General features: G+C 39.3%; 1 protein-coding gene across 1 annotated transcript; it reads right to left on the reverse strand.

The window, feature by feature from the left end:
* Window positions 1-318: 318 nt before the first annotated feature.
* Window positions 319-13,355, reverse strand: NUP43 (nucleoporin 43). Its single transcript, XM_047733975.1, has 9 exons — window positions 13,184-13,355; window positions 12,754-12,876; window positions 11,838-11,915; window positions 9,591-9,771; window positions 6,750-6,885; window positions 5,608-5,759; window positions 2,495-2,617; window positions 1,225-1,989; window positions 319-1,015 (listed from the first exon to the last, which is right to left on the reverse strand). The coding sequence occupies exons 1-8, from the start codon at window positions 13,301-13,303 to the stop codon at window positions 1,760-1,762; spliced, it is 1,143 nt and encodes a 380-aa protein (XP_047589931.1). The 5' UTR covers window positions 13,304-13,355; the 3' UTR covers window positions 319-1,015; window positions 1,225-1,759.
* Window positions 13,356-14,761: the final 1,406 nt, after the last annotated feature.

Here is a 14,761-nt window from a genome sequence, read left to right on the forward strand (position 1 = left end):
AAGGAAAATTAATAGCTATGTTTTTATTATGGAAACCATGTGATTACTGCTGGGGAATGTATATTCATAAATATAACATGCTATATTTCATTTTAATAAATTCTACACACATTGATAGAAAAGGAAATGAAAAGACTATTGTTTGATATTAAAAGTACTTAAAAATTTCTTTTGACTTTTTTTTCCTGTAACAAATTACTTCTCTAATAACAGAAAAGTCTTAAAAATTAGTCTCAGCAATAAAACTATAAACAGATTAAAAATTCCTATGGCAACATTTTCTTTCCTTCTCTCATTCTTTGGAATTCAAGTTACCGATTTTATCAAATATTTTTGAGTTAAATTTATATAAAAAAGCAGATTGCATATATGTATTCCATTTAAAAATGCTGACAAAAATGCCCAAGCCAAAAATCCCCCAAGGTAAGGTGGCATAAAAGAATTGACCGTATTTATTAGGACAGAAAAACAAAACTTTACCATAATTACTATCACTGGAATTAATAAAAATGAATAATAATAATGTAAATGAATACACACTTTAATAGCATAATAACAGTGATTTGTCATTAAGGTCTTCACGTTCAATAACACTTAACTAACTTTAGAAAGACAATGCCACAACATTGTTTTTAAGCACGACACATTAACCTGAAACTAATGTAACACCGTGTCAACTATATTAAAAAATAAACAAAACACCTACAGATTAGATTATCATTAACACAGTAGATAAGGACAAAGACAGCAAAATTCTCTACTCTTACCACATCATCATACTCATTCATACATGTTATCTATCAATTTTTAGTTTGGAAGTCAGCTCTCTTATTAATATCAAATTCTACTTTATTGCACAACATCCAGTTCAGCATTTGAACTATCTTTTAAAACTAAATAAAAGCAAAAATCCTTAGGAAAAATGTACTTTTCCTTTTTCAAGAAAAATGAATTTGGGTCTAAGCAGTTGAAAGTTCTGTTCAAATCTACTCTAACAGAGGAACCTGTCAAAACACTTTTCTTTAGGGCGCCTGGGTGGCTCAGTGCGTTAAGCCGCTGCCTTCGGCTCAGGTCATGATCTCAGGGTCCTGGGATCGAGTCCCGCATCGGGTTCTCTGCTCGGCAGAGATCCTGCTTCCCTCTCTCTCTCTGCCTGCCTCTCCATCTACTTGTGATCTCTCTCTGTCAAATAAATAAATAAAATCTTTAAAAAAAAAAAAACACTTTTCTTTAAAAACAAAACCTTTAAAAAAATGTGAACACTTTTACAAAAGCTTGTCATTTTTACTCAATTCTTTATGAAGTTTATTAAACTTATTAAGGAAATAAAATATGGGAAGATTCAAGAAAATATCTACCATAAAAAGGATAAACATTAACATTGGCCTGGGCCACCAGGGAGGGGTAATAGCCACCATAGTGTCATTAAAAATAGGAACCTGTTAGTGGTTTGAGAAAATTATGAAGTCCCCCAACATCAAAAAGAATAGCCTGTTTGAAGGCAACGTCTACATCAACAAAAGGATCCCTCTGATATTCTTCCACAGATTCCAATTCTCTTGCCATCAGCATTCTCTCTGACTCTGAAACTATGGGAACATTCAACTGACAAAAGCCAAACGAGGCATCGATATTACCAATGGTTTACTGAAGCTTCCTTTGCAAATTTCACATTTTCCAATAATAAAAATCTCCAGAGAAGTTGTACTTCGAAAGGCTAACAATATGCTTTACCTGAAATCTTGTAATGACAGTATTTTCATGAAAAAAGTTGTCTAGTAACATAAATTGCTTCTGAATCAGTTCCACAAACAAGACAAGGACCTAAAACATCCAAACTGTTCACAGACAAGGTCCTGCTGGGAAGCAAGCTTGTGATTTCAATACGGTCTTTTGCGGGATCAGTGCTGAGCCAGGAGCTTATAAGAGACTGGTGAACACTAGCCTGGTTACTAATGCTGTGAGACAAAAAAGTACTATTTCTTCCTCCTGCAAGAAAAAAAGGGGAAAACATCTTTCAAGACTACTATTATGTTAGGAAACATCTGAAATTCAACTGATATTTTAAAAAGGCGAGGATCAAAACTTAATTCTCAGAATATCAGGGTGATGACTCCATTATCACACATCACCATTTTTCACCAAAGTCTCATTCAGTGATATTAAATACTCAAATTTCTATGGGATAATATGGGTATCGAATTTGAAGTCTTCAAGTAAGCATCTTTCTGGTGATTCTTTAATGGACAGTCTTGGAAATGTAGCATGAAGACCCCCAGTTGTGTGAAGTGAGCCCGCTATGGCATTTGTAGTCATCAGCACTACAGCAATAAGCAGCTGATGGATTTCAAGCTCTAGGATACCAGAATTTACCTTGAGGCAGGAGAATGGAAACATTCTATCATTCTTTAATGGTAAAAATCTGAGAATTTCCAATGTGGTATTTAAAACTGTAACAAAACTACACACAAGAATCTTTCTTAAATCCGTTTACCTTGGTTAAACAGTGATGATTTTTCAGGTACGTCTGTGGAGGCATCCCAATGCCAGAGGGATCCGTCCTCAGAACAAGTAAATAGATGATCTGGGTTGGACGGGTGAAAGTGAACTTCCCACACTAAAAGGTAAGAACCAAGACGCTAAAAACTGTGCAAATGAGTTGAACAAACTTTAAAGCCCTGTCTCTAGGCATCATCTTCCATTAACCTCTATCACATACCTTCAAACCCTAAGTCTGTGATAAAAATCAAAGGCTTCAGAATTAAAAGACAAAATATAATTCTCCAAATGGCTATAACATACAAATAGCATAAAGAAGCCAAGTAAATCTATTTGTGCATTGGGCCAGCAAGTGAATGAAAATAAATGCCAATCATTTGACTTATTACATTTTTTAATGAAAGAATAGGACAATGGGATAATTCCTAAAATATGTATTTTTAAGATTTTACTTATTTGTCAGAGAGAGAGAGAGAGAGAGAGCACACAAAGCAGGGGAATGGCAGGCAGGAGCAAGGAGTCCGATGCAGACTCAATCCCAGGACCCAGGAATCATGACCTGAGCTGACGCTTAACAGACTAAGCGACCCCGGTGTCCCTAAAATATTTTTTTAAATTGGTAAGTTCTCTTATTTTCAATTCCTGTTTATTAACATGTGAAGGTTAGATGCGCCTGAGTGGCTCAGTTGGATAAGCAACTGCCTTCGGCTCAGGTCACGATCTCAGTGTCTTGGGATCAAACCCTGCTTCTCCTTTTCCCTCTGCCCCTCCCCACTGCTCATATTGTCTCTCTCTCTCTGCTCTCTCTCTCAAATAAATAAAATCTTAAAATATATACATATGAAGTTTATATTACTGGAAAAACAGAGAAGACCATAAAGAAAACATACAAATGAATTTCTAAGCAGCAGTTCAATTTTGCTTCATGCCAGTATTCTGGATACCTCTGGCATATATCACAGAAATAGCAACTGCTCCTAGCAAACTAAAACCTAGAAATGCTCCCAGAATCTGGACTGTTTCAGATGGAGGGCTTTTAAGAAGCCAATCTGGGATTGAGAACCCTGCAAGTACTAAACTTTAAGGGAACTTTGTGTGTCAGTAGACAAACGGGAGCCAATGACTGGCCAGGACGCCTTAGGAGGTTCTCTGCAGCACACAAATCAAACAGGTAGTCTGTGAACAAGGGTTCTGGGATTCTGGATAAGAACCTTCAAGAGGCAGCATAGAAGGTGCTGGGGACAAAGCATAAAAAGTATTAGAATGCACATGCTTGCAAGTGGGCAATTTTTATTCTGACATATACCATAATTAAGCATCAAGCCACCAAACATTACAAGGTCATCTTCCTCAGAACGTGTTCTGGGAAAACCCCTATGTAAAATATATTCATACTGTTTCATTTAAAAAAAAAGTGAAGGAAAATAGCCTATAGAACCATAAGCTGACTGTACAAACCTAGACTCTTAAGTATTTATTTTCAAAGTATAACACAAACCTCTATACTAAAACATCTTATTTCTAGCCAAGAGTCAGAATGAATCAAAACAATACATTATAGTCTGCTACATCTGTATGTATTGCTTAGCAACACAGGCTGGCAGTTAAAAAGGGAAGCTGGAAGAAGAGATCTGGAAGTTTCTAGTATTACTACCACTGGGTTAGCCAACATCAGATTCTATGAGGACATACATTATTTTTTATTCTTTTTTTCCCCTGGGTATAGTTATAACTAGAAGAGGCAAAATATTTCTATCCTTTTATTTGCTTCTTAAATATCTTAAAAATCATTTATCTTTCCAAGGTAATAATGTGAAACTTAAACCGAGATGTTACAATACTGCCATGTTTCTACTTTTGCATTTTTATTCAAGCAAGGCTTACCGTAAACTTAAGTCAGAATTTAAAACTATAATCCAGTCATGATATCAAAGGTAATGATAAAATGAAAAATTTTTGTCTGGTCAAAAAATCCCCACCAAAATAAAAAAAAATGAACAAAAAAAAGGGACAAGATCCTATATATAAATACTGCTCTTGTTTTAAAAAAAAGGTACAATAATAAATTGAGGAACACTAGATTGGCAAATATTAAAAATAGCCTACATTTACACGGGAATAGGTCATCCTCTTATAAAGAGCATGGCAATATAAATTGGTATTTTTATGTGTAACAGTTTGATAACATGTATCACAGTTTTATGTTTTGGCTCACCACTTCTTCTAAAAAATTATCCCAAGAAAATAAGCATATAGGGTGCCTGGTTGGCTCAGCTGGTTAAGCGTCTGCCTTCCCCTCAGGTCATGATCCCAGAGTACTGGGATCGAGACCTGCATCAGGCTCTCCGCTCAGTGGGGAGTCTCCTTCTCCTTCTCCCTCTGCCTGTTGCTCCCCCTGCTTATGCTTTCTCTCTCGGTGTGTCAAATAAAAAAAAAAATATTTAAATCAAAAAAGGCAAGAAAGAGGGATGCCTGGGTGGCTCAGTTGGTTAAGCAGCTGCCTTCAGCTCAGGTCATGATCCCAGCGTCCTGGGATCGAGTCCCACATCGGGCTCCTTGCTCGGCAGGGAGCCTGCTTCTCCCTCTCCCTCTGCCTGCCACTCTGTCTGCCTGTGCTCGCTCTCTCTCCCTCTCTCTCTCTGACAAATAAATAAATAAAATCTTAAAAAAAAAAAGGCAAGAAAGAAAGAAAAAGAAAAGAAGCACATAAAGATGAACACATAAAGATAATTACTGTGGTTTTGGATAGAATAATGAAACATGTTGAAAAACTTAAACGTCTGGGCCGCATGGGTGGTTCAGTTGTTGAGCATCTGCCTTCAGCTCAGGTCATGATCCCAGGGTCCGGGGTGGAGCCCTGCATCAGGCTTCCTGCTCTCTCCCTCTCCCACTCCCCCTGCTTATGTTCCCTCTCTGGCTGTCTCTCTCTCTGTCAAATAAATAAAATCTTAAACACTTAAGTGTCAAATAAAAAGGGATTATTATACATTTATATAATTTAGCCAAAAGCTACAATGTAAAATAATCCCTATGTATCATTATAGAAAGCTCCTTACAATATACCACATTACTACCTGACAAAAACTTATGTATCGCCACAACACTTACTTTCAGCTTCATGAGCCTTCAGCAGAGACACAGGCATAGTGCCTTGTCTAACATCCCAAATACTCAGCATTCCGTCCTGGCCACCAGTAGCTACAACATGCTGCTGGTTGGGATGTCTATCAACACAGTGGAGGGGTACTCGGTCACCAGTCCTTTTATGGGAGACACAAGGACAACAAACATGCTGTGAGTATGATTTATCTTTGCATAATCCATGAAATATGTTTCACTCTAGTAACGAAATGATAACTTTGCGGCTGGAGCAGCTGGCTGAACTTAAATCATGTCAAAAAATTGAGTGCATTAAATATATTTCTAAATATTAGAACTTTGCAATGGAATTAAAGCCAAAGTTACCCCCTCTTCAATTTGGAGACATAAGGAACATGATAATCTGATGGTAAGATATGCAAACTTATTTCCATTTCTTGGCATTTTAAAAACAATATGTACAACTAAGCAGCATATTCTCAACCTTCACCTTATTTAATATTTTGTTTATATAATTACTTTTTCAGTTTGACACATTCTATATTCTTATTAGAGAAGAGAAAACTGCACACACAGAATGGGGATTTTTGCTTAGAAAAAAGTATCCTGGGGGCGCCTGGGTGGCTCAGTGGGTTAAGCCGCTGCCTTCGGCTCAGGTCATGATCTCAGAGTCCTGGGATCGAGCCCCACATCGGGCTCTCTGCTCAGCAGGGAGCCTGCTTCCTCCTCTCTCTCTGCCTGCCTCTCTGCCTGCTTGTGATCTCTCTGTCAAATAAATAAAATAAAATCTTTAAAAAAAAAAAAAAAAAAAAAAAAAGAAAAAAGTATCCTGGATTGTGTTTTTCATCCAACCACATCTGAAGTGCACTGTACCTACTGTCAGTACAATCATTTGCTGAGCAAAAATAAATTCCCCATTAAATAATATAAACTTCAAAAAGAGATAAAGCCTAGGAATCAATAGGACAAATATTTACTAAATGCAGCACAGCAGTAGCAAGCCCAACAAATTGTACTCGCTTTACCAAATTTAATCAGGGATCATTCTTTCCAAATGCAATTAAAACACAATACAGTTTAAAGTCAGTTGCTATAAACAATTTAACAAATTAATTTTGCATTACCCTAGTGAATTACAAATGACAACTTACAGTGATAATATCTGAGAGGGCTCATTTCCTTGTTTTCTGAAATCCCATATTTTTAACTGCCCAATTGAATTTACTGTAAGAATCTCAGGAGTTCGAAGGAAGGTTACAGCATGGAGTGTACTGCTATCTGCATTGTCTACAAATTAAGAAAACAGTAGTGTGTGTTAATAAATCCTGCTTTTCCTTTTGCACAGCTAAGGAAACAGTCAACAAAACCAAAAGAGAACTGACAGAATGGGAGAAGATATTTGCAAATGACATATCAGATAAAGGGCTGGTATCCAAAATCGAGGAAGAACTTAACAAACTCAACACCCAAAGAACAAATAATCCAATCAAGAAACAGTCAGAAGATACGGACACTTCTGCAAAGAAGACATCCAAATGGCCAACAGACACATGAAAAAGTGCTTCAACATCACTGGCCATCAGGTAAATACAAATCAAAACCACAGTGAGATACCACCTCACACCAGTCAGAATGGAGAAAATTAACAAGTCAGGAAACGACAGATGTTGGCGAGGATGAGAAGAAAAAGGAACCCTCCTACATTGTTGGTGCACTCTGGAAAACAGTATGGAGATTCCTCAAAAAGTTGAAAATAGAGTACCCTACGACCCAGCAATTGCACTACTGGGTATTTACCCTAAAGATACAAATATAGGGATCCAAAGGGGGCACGTGCACCCCAATGTTTATAGCAGCAATGTCCACAATAGCCAAACTATGGAAAGAACCTAGATGTCCATCAACAGATGAATGGATAAAGATGTGGTATACACACACACACACACACACACACACACACACACACAACGGAATATCATGCAGGCATCAAAAAACCAAAATCTTGCCATTTGCAACAACGTGAATGGAACTAGAGGGTATTATGCTAAGCGAAATAAGTCAATCAGAGAAAGACAATTATCATATGATCTCTCTGATAAGAGGAATTTGAGGGGGGGGGTAGGGAAGGAAAAAATGAAACAAGGTGGGATCAGGAGGGAGACAAACCGTAAGAGACTCTTAATCTCAGGAAACAAATTGAGGGTTGCTGGGGGGTTGGGGGAGGTAGGGATAGGGTGGCTGGCTTATGGACACTGGGGAGGGAGGGTATGTGCTATGGTGAGCACTGTGAAATGTGTAAGCCTGATGATTCACAGACCTGTACCCCTGCGGCAAATAATACATTATACATTAAAAAAAAAAGTCCTGCTTTTCCACAAAATTCTTAAATCGAATTCCTTCCATCGATTGAAATATTACAGGTGAACTTTTAAATAAGTCAGTTTAATTTCTATAGAAAAATGAACATTAAAATAGACTCTCCTTTGATAGAAAAATATCACTTATAGAACATGTTTTCTAGTCAGCAGAGTTTTCACATATTTCTCTATTTCCACCTAAGATTATTACCCTCCATTGCTGATACAGCTATTGACGTTCCTCTGTATCTAATTTTATATCTCCCACTAGTGCTTAACCCAGAACCTCCAAACCCAGTGCTTCCTATAAAGTTCATTCTGAACTTGTATCATTTGGCCAAGTCATCTCAAATCTATTCATTTTTGGGGTCACCTGGCTCACTCAGTTGGTAGAGCATGCAACTCTTGATCTCAGGGATGTAAGTTCAAGCCCCATGTTGGGCACAGAGATTACTTAAAAATAAAATCTTAAGAGATGCCTGGGTGGTTCTTCAGTTAAGCGTCTGCTTTTGGCTCAGGTCATGATACCAGGGTCCTGAATCAATCCCTGCATCAGGGTCCCTGATCAGTGGGGAGCCTGCTTCTCCCTCTCCCTCTGCCTCTCCCCACTCTGGTGCTTGCTCTCTCCTCTCATGTTCACTCTCTCTCTCATGCCCCTCTCCCTCTCTCTCTCAGATAAATGAGTGGAATCTTAAAAAAAAAAAAAATTAAATAAGTAAATAAATAAAATCTTAAAAAAAAAAAAAAATCTCTTCATCTTTAGCCTCATAAACTCTCTTCTCCATGAAGTCCTTCCAGACTGGTATACACTGGTCCTTTCCCTTTTCCTCGAGTGTTTAAGCTTGTACCACATAATTTAACATATACTTCTAGATTTTGTTTTGTGACACTCCTCCAAACTCCAGGTAATGGTCCTTAACTGTTAAATAAGTGTTCTTCAGAACTATAAATAAATAAATGAATGAATGAATGAATGAATGAATGAAATACCACAAAAAACTCATTCATGGGCTGAATCCACAGAGATTCTGATTCAGGAGGTCTAGGGTGGTAGGTTGTTAAAACTACTGTCAGGCAAATCTGTCTTTAGCACAGTTGAGAACTAACTAGACTAACTCTTCTAAAGCTCAGCAAGGAGTGTATCATCCCCTTGACCGAAAAGTTCCGGTGGCTCCTTAGTGGTCCACCTAATAAAATGTAACCTCGGTAGCTATGCATCACTTTTCCCAACCTGGCCCCAATTCACTTCTCTTGCTTCATCTGTCCTACATAAGTATCGTTAAGTATTGACAACTATGCTTTTTGTCCTTCTCTAAGTGGACCTATCCTGCCTCCGTGTTATTCCCTTTGTTTGGTATGCTATCGTTTAGTATTACTTACGGTCTAGAACCTAGATCAATTAATTGCCACTTGTTCCTCAATTCTTAGAGAATCCCCACAGGCCACAACAAAACAAACAAAAATAGTTTCTCCTGTGTAGTCACTCATTCATACATGCCTTAGCAACATATTGTCTTGTAAAGGGATCCCACTTTGTATCTTTTTACATCCTTCAAACACTTAGCATTGGGTCTGCTTAGCGCATGGTAGGTGCTCAACTGTTATGAGATAAAAAAGAAGGATGATTTTTCTTACCTATGGTTCTCACCGCCTCCTTGTGATCGGCTCTGAAGAGATTTATCCGACCATCTTCTCCAACGGTGACAATTTCGGGGTTGCTGCACACAATACCTGTGCATGGTGCACTGCCACAGGAAGGACTGCCTGGACCTGTGTGGTAGTGAGCGGCTGTCCACTGCTGGCTGACTGACAGAGTCTAGGTGTCAGAAATGAGAACAGGATGAATCAAAGCAAAGCCTTAAAAACTAGCACTTTTCCCTGAATAGACTATCCCATACACCTCTAGAAAAAGAGTCACTCTCGCATTTTTCCTTTGTATTTCTGGACACTAAAGCCTAGAAACTACTTCCATCAAAGTTCTGTATACATGAGGCGCCTGAGTGGCTCAGTCGGTTAAGCGTCTACCTTTGGTTCAGGTTATGATCCCAGGGTCCTGGGACTGAGCCCTGCATTGGGCTCCTTGCTTTGCAAGGAGTCTGCTTCTCCCTCTTCCTTTGCCCACCACTCCCCCTGCCTGTTCTCTCTCTCTCTCTGTCAAATAAATAAATAAATAAAATTTTTTAAAAAAAGATTTTATTTATTTGACAGAGAGAGAGAGACAGTGAGAGAGGGAACACAAGCCAGGGGAGAGGGAGAAGGAGAAGCAGGCTTCCCGGCTGAGCAGGGAGCCCTGATAACCATGGATCCTGGGACCATGACCCGGGCCGAAGGCAGATGCCCAATGACTGAGCCACCCAGGCGCCCTAATAAATAAAATCTTAAAAAAAAAAAAAAAGTTCTATATACACTGGATTAGATTTAAAAAATGCTACTCAATATCAAACTTACCTCAAAGAAATGGTTTAGGTACCAGACAGTTGTGTGTTCAAAAGCAACTCTAAATTCTTTTTTTTTTTTTTAAAGATTTTATTTACTTATTTGTGAGATAGAGTGCAAGAGCACAAGTAGGGGGAGCAGCAAGCAGAGGGAGAAGCAGGCTCCCCACTGAGCAAGAAGCCTGTTGCAGGACTTGATCCCAGGACCCTGGGAACATGACCTGAGCCAAAGGCAGACGTTTAACCAACTGAGTCACCCAGGAGTCCCTAACAGCAACCCTAAATTCTTAAGGGAATTAGCCTACATCTAAGAAAGAAATCTCTAGGGTTTTCTAACTGAAACCATCAGGAAAAATACTAAAGATCTGGGTCTTATATTTATTAGGCATGCCTATTAGGAAAATGAACTTTACTAGCCTAAAAATCCAAATGAGCACTCTCTTCCAGCAACTTAAAAATGTTACTACAAATGGGGCTATTTTATTTTATTTTATTTTTTTTTTTAAGATTTTATTTATTTATTTATTTGACAGGGAGAGATCACAAGTAGACGGAGAGGCAGGCAGAGAGAGAGAGAGAGAGAGAGGGAAGCAGGCTCCCTGCTGAGCAGAGAGCCCGATGCGGGACTCGATCCCAGGACCCTGAGATCATGACCTGAGCCGAAGGCAGCGGCTTAACCCACTGAGCCACCCAGGCGCCCAAATGGGACTATTTTAAAGGACTGCCCTACCACTATGAAGGTCACCACTTGGGCTTTTAATACACAAGAAAGGCACTGATAAAATGTCTTTATAGTGCATCCTTTCTTCTAATTATAACCTAGGTTCTATCCACAGCAGCAAAATGCATCCTCTCTTCTAATTAAAACCTAGGTTCTATCCACAGAAGCAAAGTAGCTGTCCCTGTTCTCTCTCATGATACCTGAGCTAGAAGGTGCTCTTTCTTCGAAAGATCAGAATAGTAACTTGGGAAATTACTTGCCAGAAAACCACATCGATAGCTCTGTACTAACAGAATTTAAGAGGTATCTACTTTCAATAACAGCTTACACAAACCTGGTTCAAGAATTAATCTGCTAAAAGATAGGTAATACTGTATTTCTCCCCTCCATATTTTTTTTATTATTATTATTTATTTGTCAGAGAGAGAGAGAGAGAGCGCGCGCCAGCACGGGAGAACACAAGCAGGCAGAGCGGCAGGCAGAGGCAGAGAGAGAAAAGCAGGCTCCCCACTGAGCAAGGAGCCCGATGTGGGACTCGATCCCAGGACTCTGGGATCATGACCTGAGCCTAAGGCAGCGGCTTAACCCACTGAGTCACCCGGGCGTCCCTCCCCTCCATATTTTGAGTATGAAACTTACTTGTGTCATTATTATATACAACCTAGGTTAGTCCTCCTTAAAAATAATTAAAATATAAATTCAGTTTTTGAGCAAAAAACTCTTTACCTGGTTATTTGGATGGTGAAGGAAAACTGTTACACATCCTGTTGATGAAGCTGCTACAATTCTTTCCTGGTCAAAAAACTAAACAGAAAATTCTTGCTTGTTACAGATTCAGAAATGTTGATGCGGGGGGGCTATTTGTTTGACTCAATTAGTAGTATAACAATTTTAAAATGCAAACAGCCTATAAATGCTAAACAAATAAAATGTGATAATGGATCTGCAAAGTCAAAACCACTACACAAATGAAAAGATTTTCATGAAGGATAAATAACAAAGTTTTCCCCCTCAACTCCTTCACCTGTAACTGGTTTAATTTTGGACTACCACCATAGAGGTTTAGAAAATAATCATTCTCAGGGTTAGGCAGTTTTCTATAGAAGAAAATGCAGGGATTCTTAAGTCCTACAGACCAGGACTTGAAAACTTAATTCCATTTTCCCCACTTTACAGGCTTTGAGACATTGGCCAAGTTAAGTTCTCTTGGTAAACCTTTAAAATGGAAGAACTAATCCCCACTTAGGGGGTTGTTATAAGAATTCAAAAAGCAAAACCATGTAAAGTACCTTAGGTATTTGTCCCATAGTGACATAAAACACCTGATTCACAGGACGTGATGAAAATTAGACTTTTGTAAAGCCCCCACAAATACTGTTTGGCACCCAGTAGATGGCCAGCTAATTAAGCAAACAAACAAATCAGGATTTTTAAAAGTCTGATTAAATTCACATCCCCTTGGCCAGTTCTGATTCTGCTATTAAGTGGTTATATAATTAACATTAGCAAACCATAATCTACAGAGAACTCAGTTTCCTGTAAACCCTGAATAACACTAGACAAACTTTAAGGTCCTTTGCACCTCTAAAGATATTACTCTCAGTTTTTTAGAAGTTAGCTTGTGGACATTACACAGACTTACCTGTAAATCCATTACATCGCCATGGTGTCTGATATCACACAATAACTGATGGTCTCCTTCAAACCCTCCATCAGAGTCCAAGTTCCCAAAATCTCCAATAGACCACAGTGAAACATAATTTTCCTGTAAAGCAGAAAGTTTCCTCTTGAGATGAAATTTACATCAAACTCTTGAACAGTAAAATCTGTATTGCCTTCAAGCAACCTTGCTTTTAAAGCATCTCAGATCACTGGAAGGTGACAGTTTAAAACACGAGGTTCAAGCACATCATCGATGGCTCTGAGTTACCGGACAACAGAACCTAAGACGGGAACTTGGGGACGGAGATGGCGAGAGGAGCCAGAAGGCGAGAGCTCGCGCGCGGACCGCCAGCCGCGCGGTTCCAGAAGAAAGGGGGAAGCAGGAGCTTCTCGCCCAGGAGCGGAGGTACCTCATTGTCCCAAGAGCCCGCAGCGAAGGTATCCGCGGTCTGCAGGCTTCCCGGAGGTACCGGTCGCCAGCGGGTTTTGCTGATTTTCTGAGACACAAACTTAGCATAAATGTCCTCCATTGCAAACCAACTGAGACAGGTACAGCCAGAATACAGCGCGCGCCTCTGAGCCCCGCCCCTTCCCGTGGAGTCCTGATTGGGCCGAACGTTACAAGGCGGACGGTGGCTGCGGAGAGCCAATTCTCGTCCTTCGGCAATGCGGGTACCATTCACCCCCAAGCCAGAGGAAGTTGGGCCACCCTTCCTCACCGTAGTGGCTCTGTACAGAGTCCTCAAAGTCAGTATAGGAACACCGAAACGGTGTATTTGTGCAATAATCGTGCAACGTAAGACAAATTTAAGAGCAAAACCAAAAAATCAATGCAAGAGGAACCACCTAGTAGCTTCACCCATTCAGTTTTGTATCTCAGCACCTATAGAAAATACTAAAAATCCTTAAATTCTTATAGAAGTACGTTCACTACTGTACAAACTCATTCTAAAGCTCTCCCTTTTTGTCTCTCAAGCAAATACTTTGCTTATTGTTTATTTATTGTTTATTATTTGCTTAGTTGTTAATATACACTGTCAGAGCCTGGAGTTGGAATTCTAAAAACTCCAAAACTTATAGTTTTGACATCCACTGCCTAGCCGTGTAATCTTACTCAATTCATTTAAGCATGTAATGAATGAGTTTGATATATAATGTCAACAGTGTAGGAATTAGTGCTCTAGGTTCCTGCTTCTGTGCTTCAAATGACCTACAATATCCTTTTATTCTTCTCTACTTCTCAGAATCCTGGTCATCCTTCAAGGACTGGTTCCTTCCCCTATCTTTTCTTGATTACTCCAGCCCATGATGTTGTAAATAAGCTTAGCTCTTGACTTTTGGGCCAGAATAGTACTTATATTTTGCCCTCTGCTGCCTGTTTTCTTTCAAAGCAGATCTCCCCAATTAGCATGTAAATCCTATTGCATACAAAAGGTATCACTGACTTTAAAAATAATTTTTTCTTTAACTCTCCTTTATACTACATTCGTAACTGTGTTTTGGTTGTTCCTTTAAAAGGTAGTCCTAGTTCACACCCACAGCTTATGGAAGCACAACATGTAGATGTGATCCGTCTAGATCAGCTTTAGAGGCTTACCAGGCTTTTGTAGAGAGTAGACTCATTTTGTTCTTTTAACTAGAATATTGGGAAACTGCAGAGATTAGATAGAAAACTAGTAGAGTCCCAAATCGACAATTTTATTTCTAATATCAAGGAACACTAAGGTGCTTCCTTAGGGCAGTAGGCAGTGCATTGGTCACATAAAGAACACTGCTCTGGGGCGCCTGGGTGGCTCAGTGGGTTAAGCCGCTGCCTTCGGCTCAGGTCATGATCCCAGGTCCTGGGTTCGAGCCCCACATCGGGCTTTCTGCTCAGCAGGGAGCCTGCTTCCTCCTCTCTCTCTCTGCCTGCCTCTCTGCCTACTTGTGATTTCTCTCTGTCAAATAAATAAATAAAATCTTAAAAAAAAAAAAAGAACGCTGCTTTG

This window comes from Lutra lutra, chromosome 6 (assembly GCF_902655055.1).
Source record: "Lutra lutra chromosome 6, mLutLut1.2, whole genome shotgun sequence".
In the NCBI taxonomy this organism is placed as follows: domain Eukaryota; kingdom Metazoa; phylum Chordata; class Mammalia; order Carnivora; family Mustelidae; genus Lutra; species Lutra lutra.

Bases quoted from the DNA above. Each gene is read 5' to 3' on its own strand.
- NUP43 (XM_047733975.1), bottom strand. From the start codon at position 13,303: ATGGAGGACATTTATGCTAAGTTTGTGTCTCAGAAAATCAGCAAAACC. The intron at 11,916-12,753 runs GTAAGTCTGTGT...TTTTCTGTTTAG, and splicing joins GCGATGTAATGGATTTACAG to TTTTTTGACCAGGAAAGAAT. The intron at 2,618-5,607 runs GTAAGTGTTGTG...CTTACCTTTTAG, and splicing joins GAAGGCTCATGAAGCTGAAA to TGTGGGAAGTTCACTTTCAC.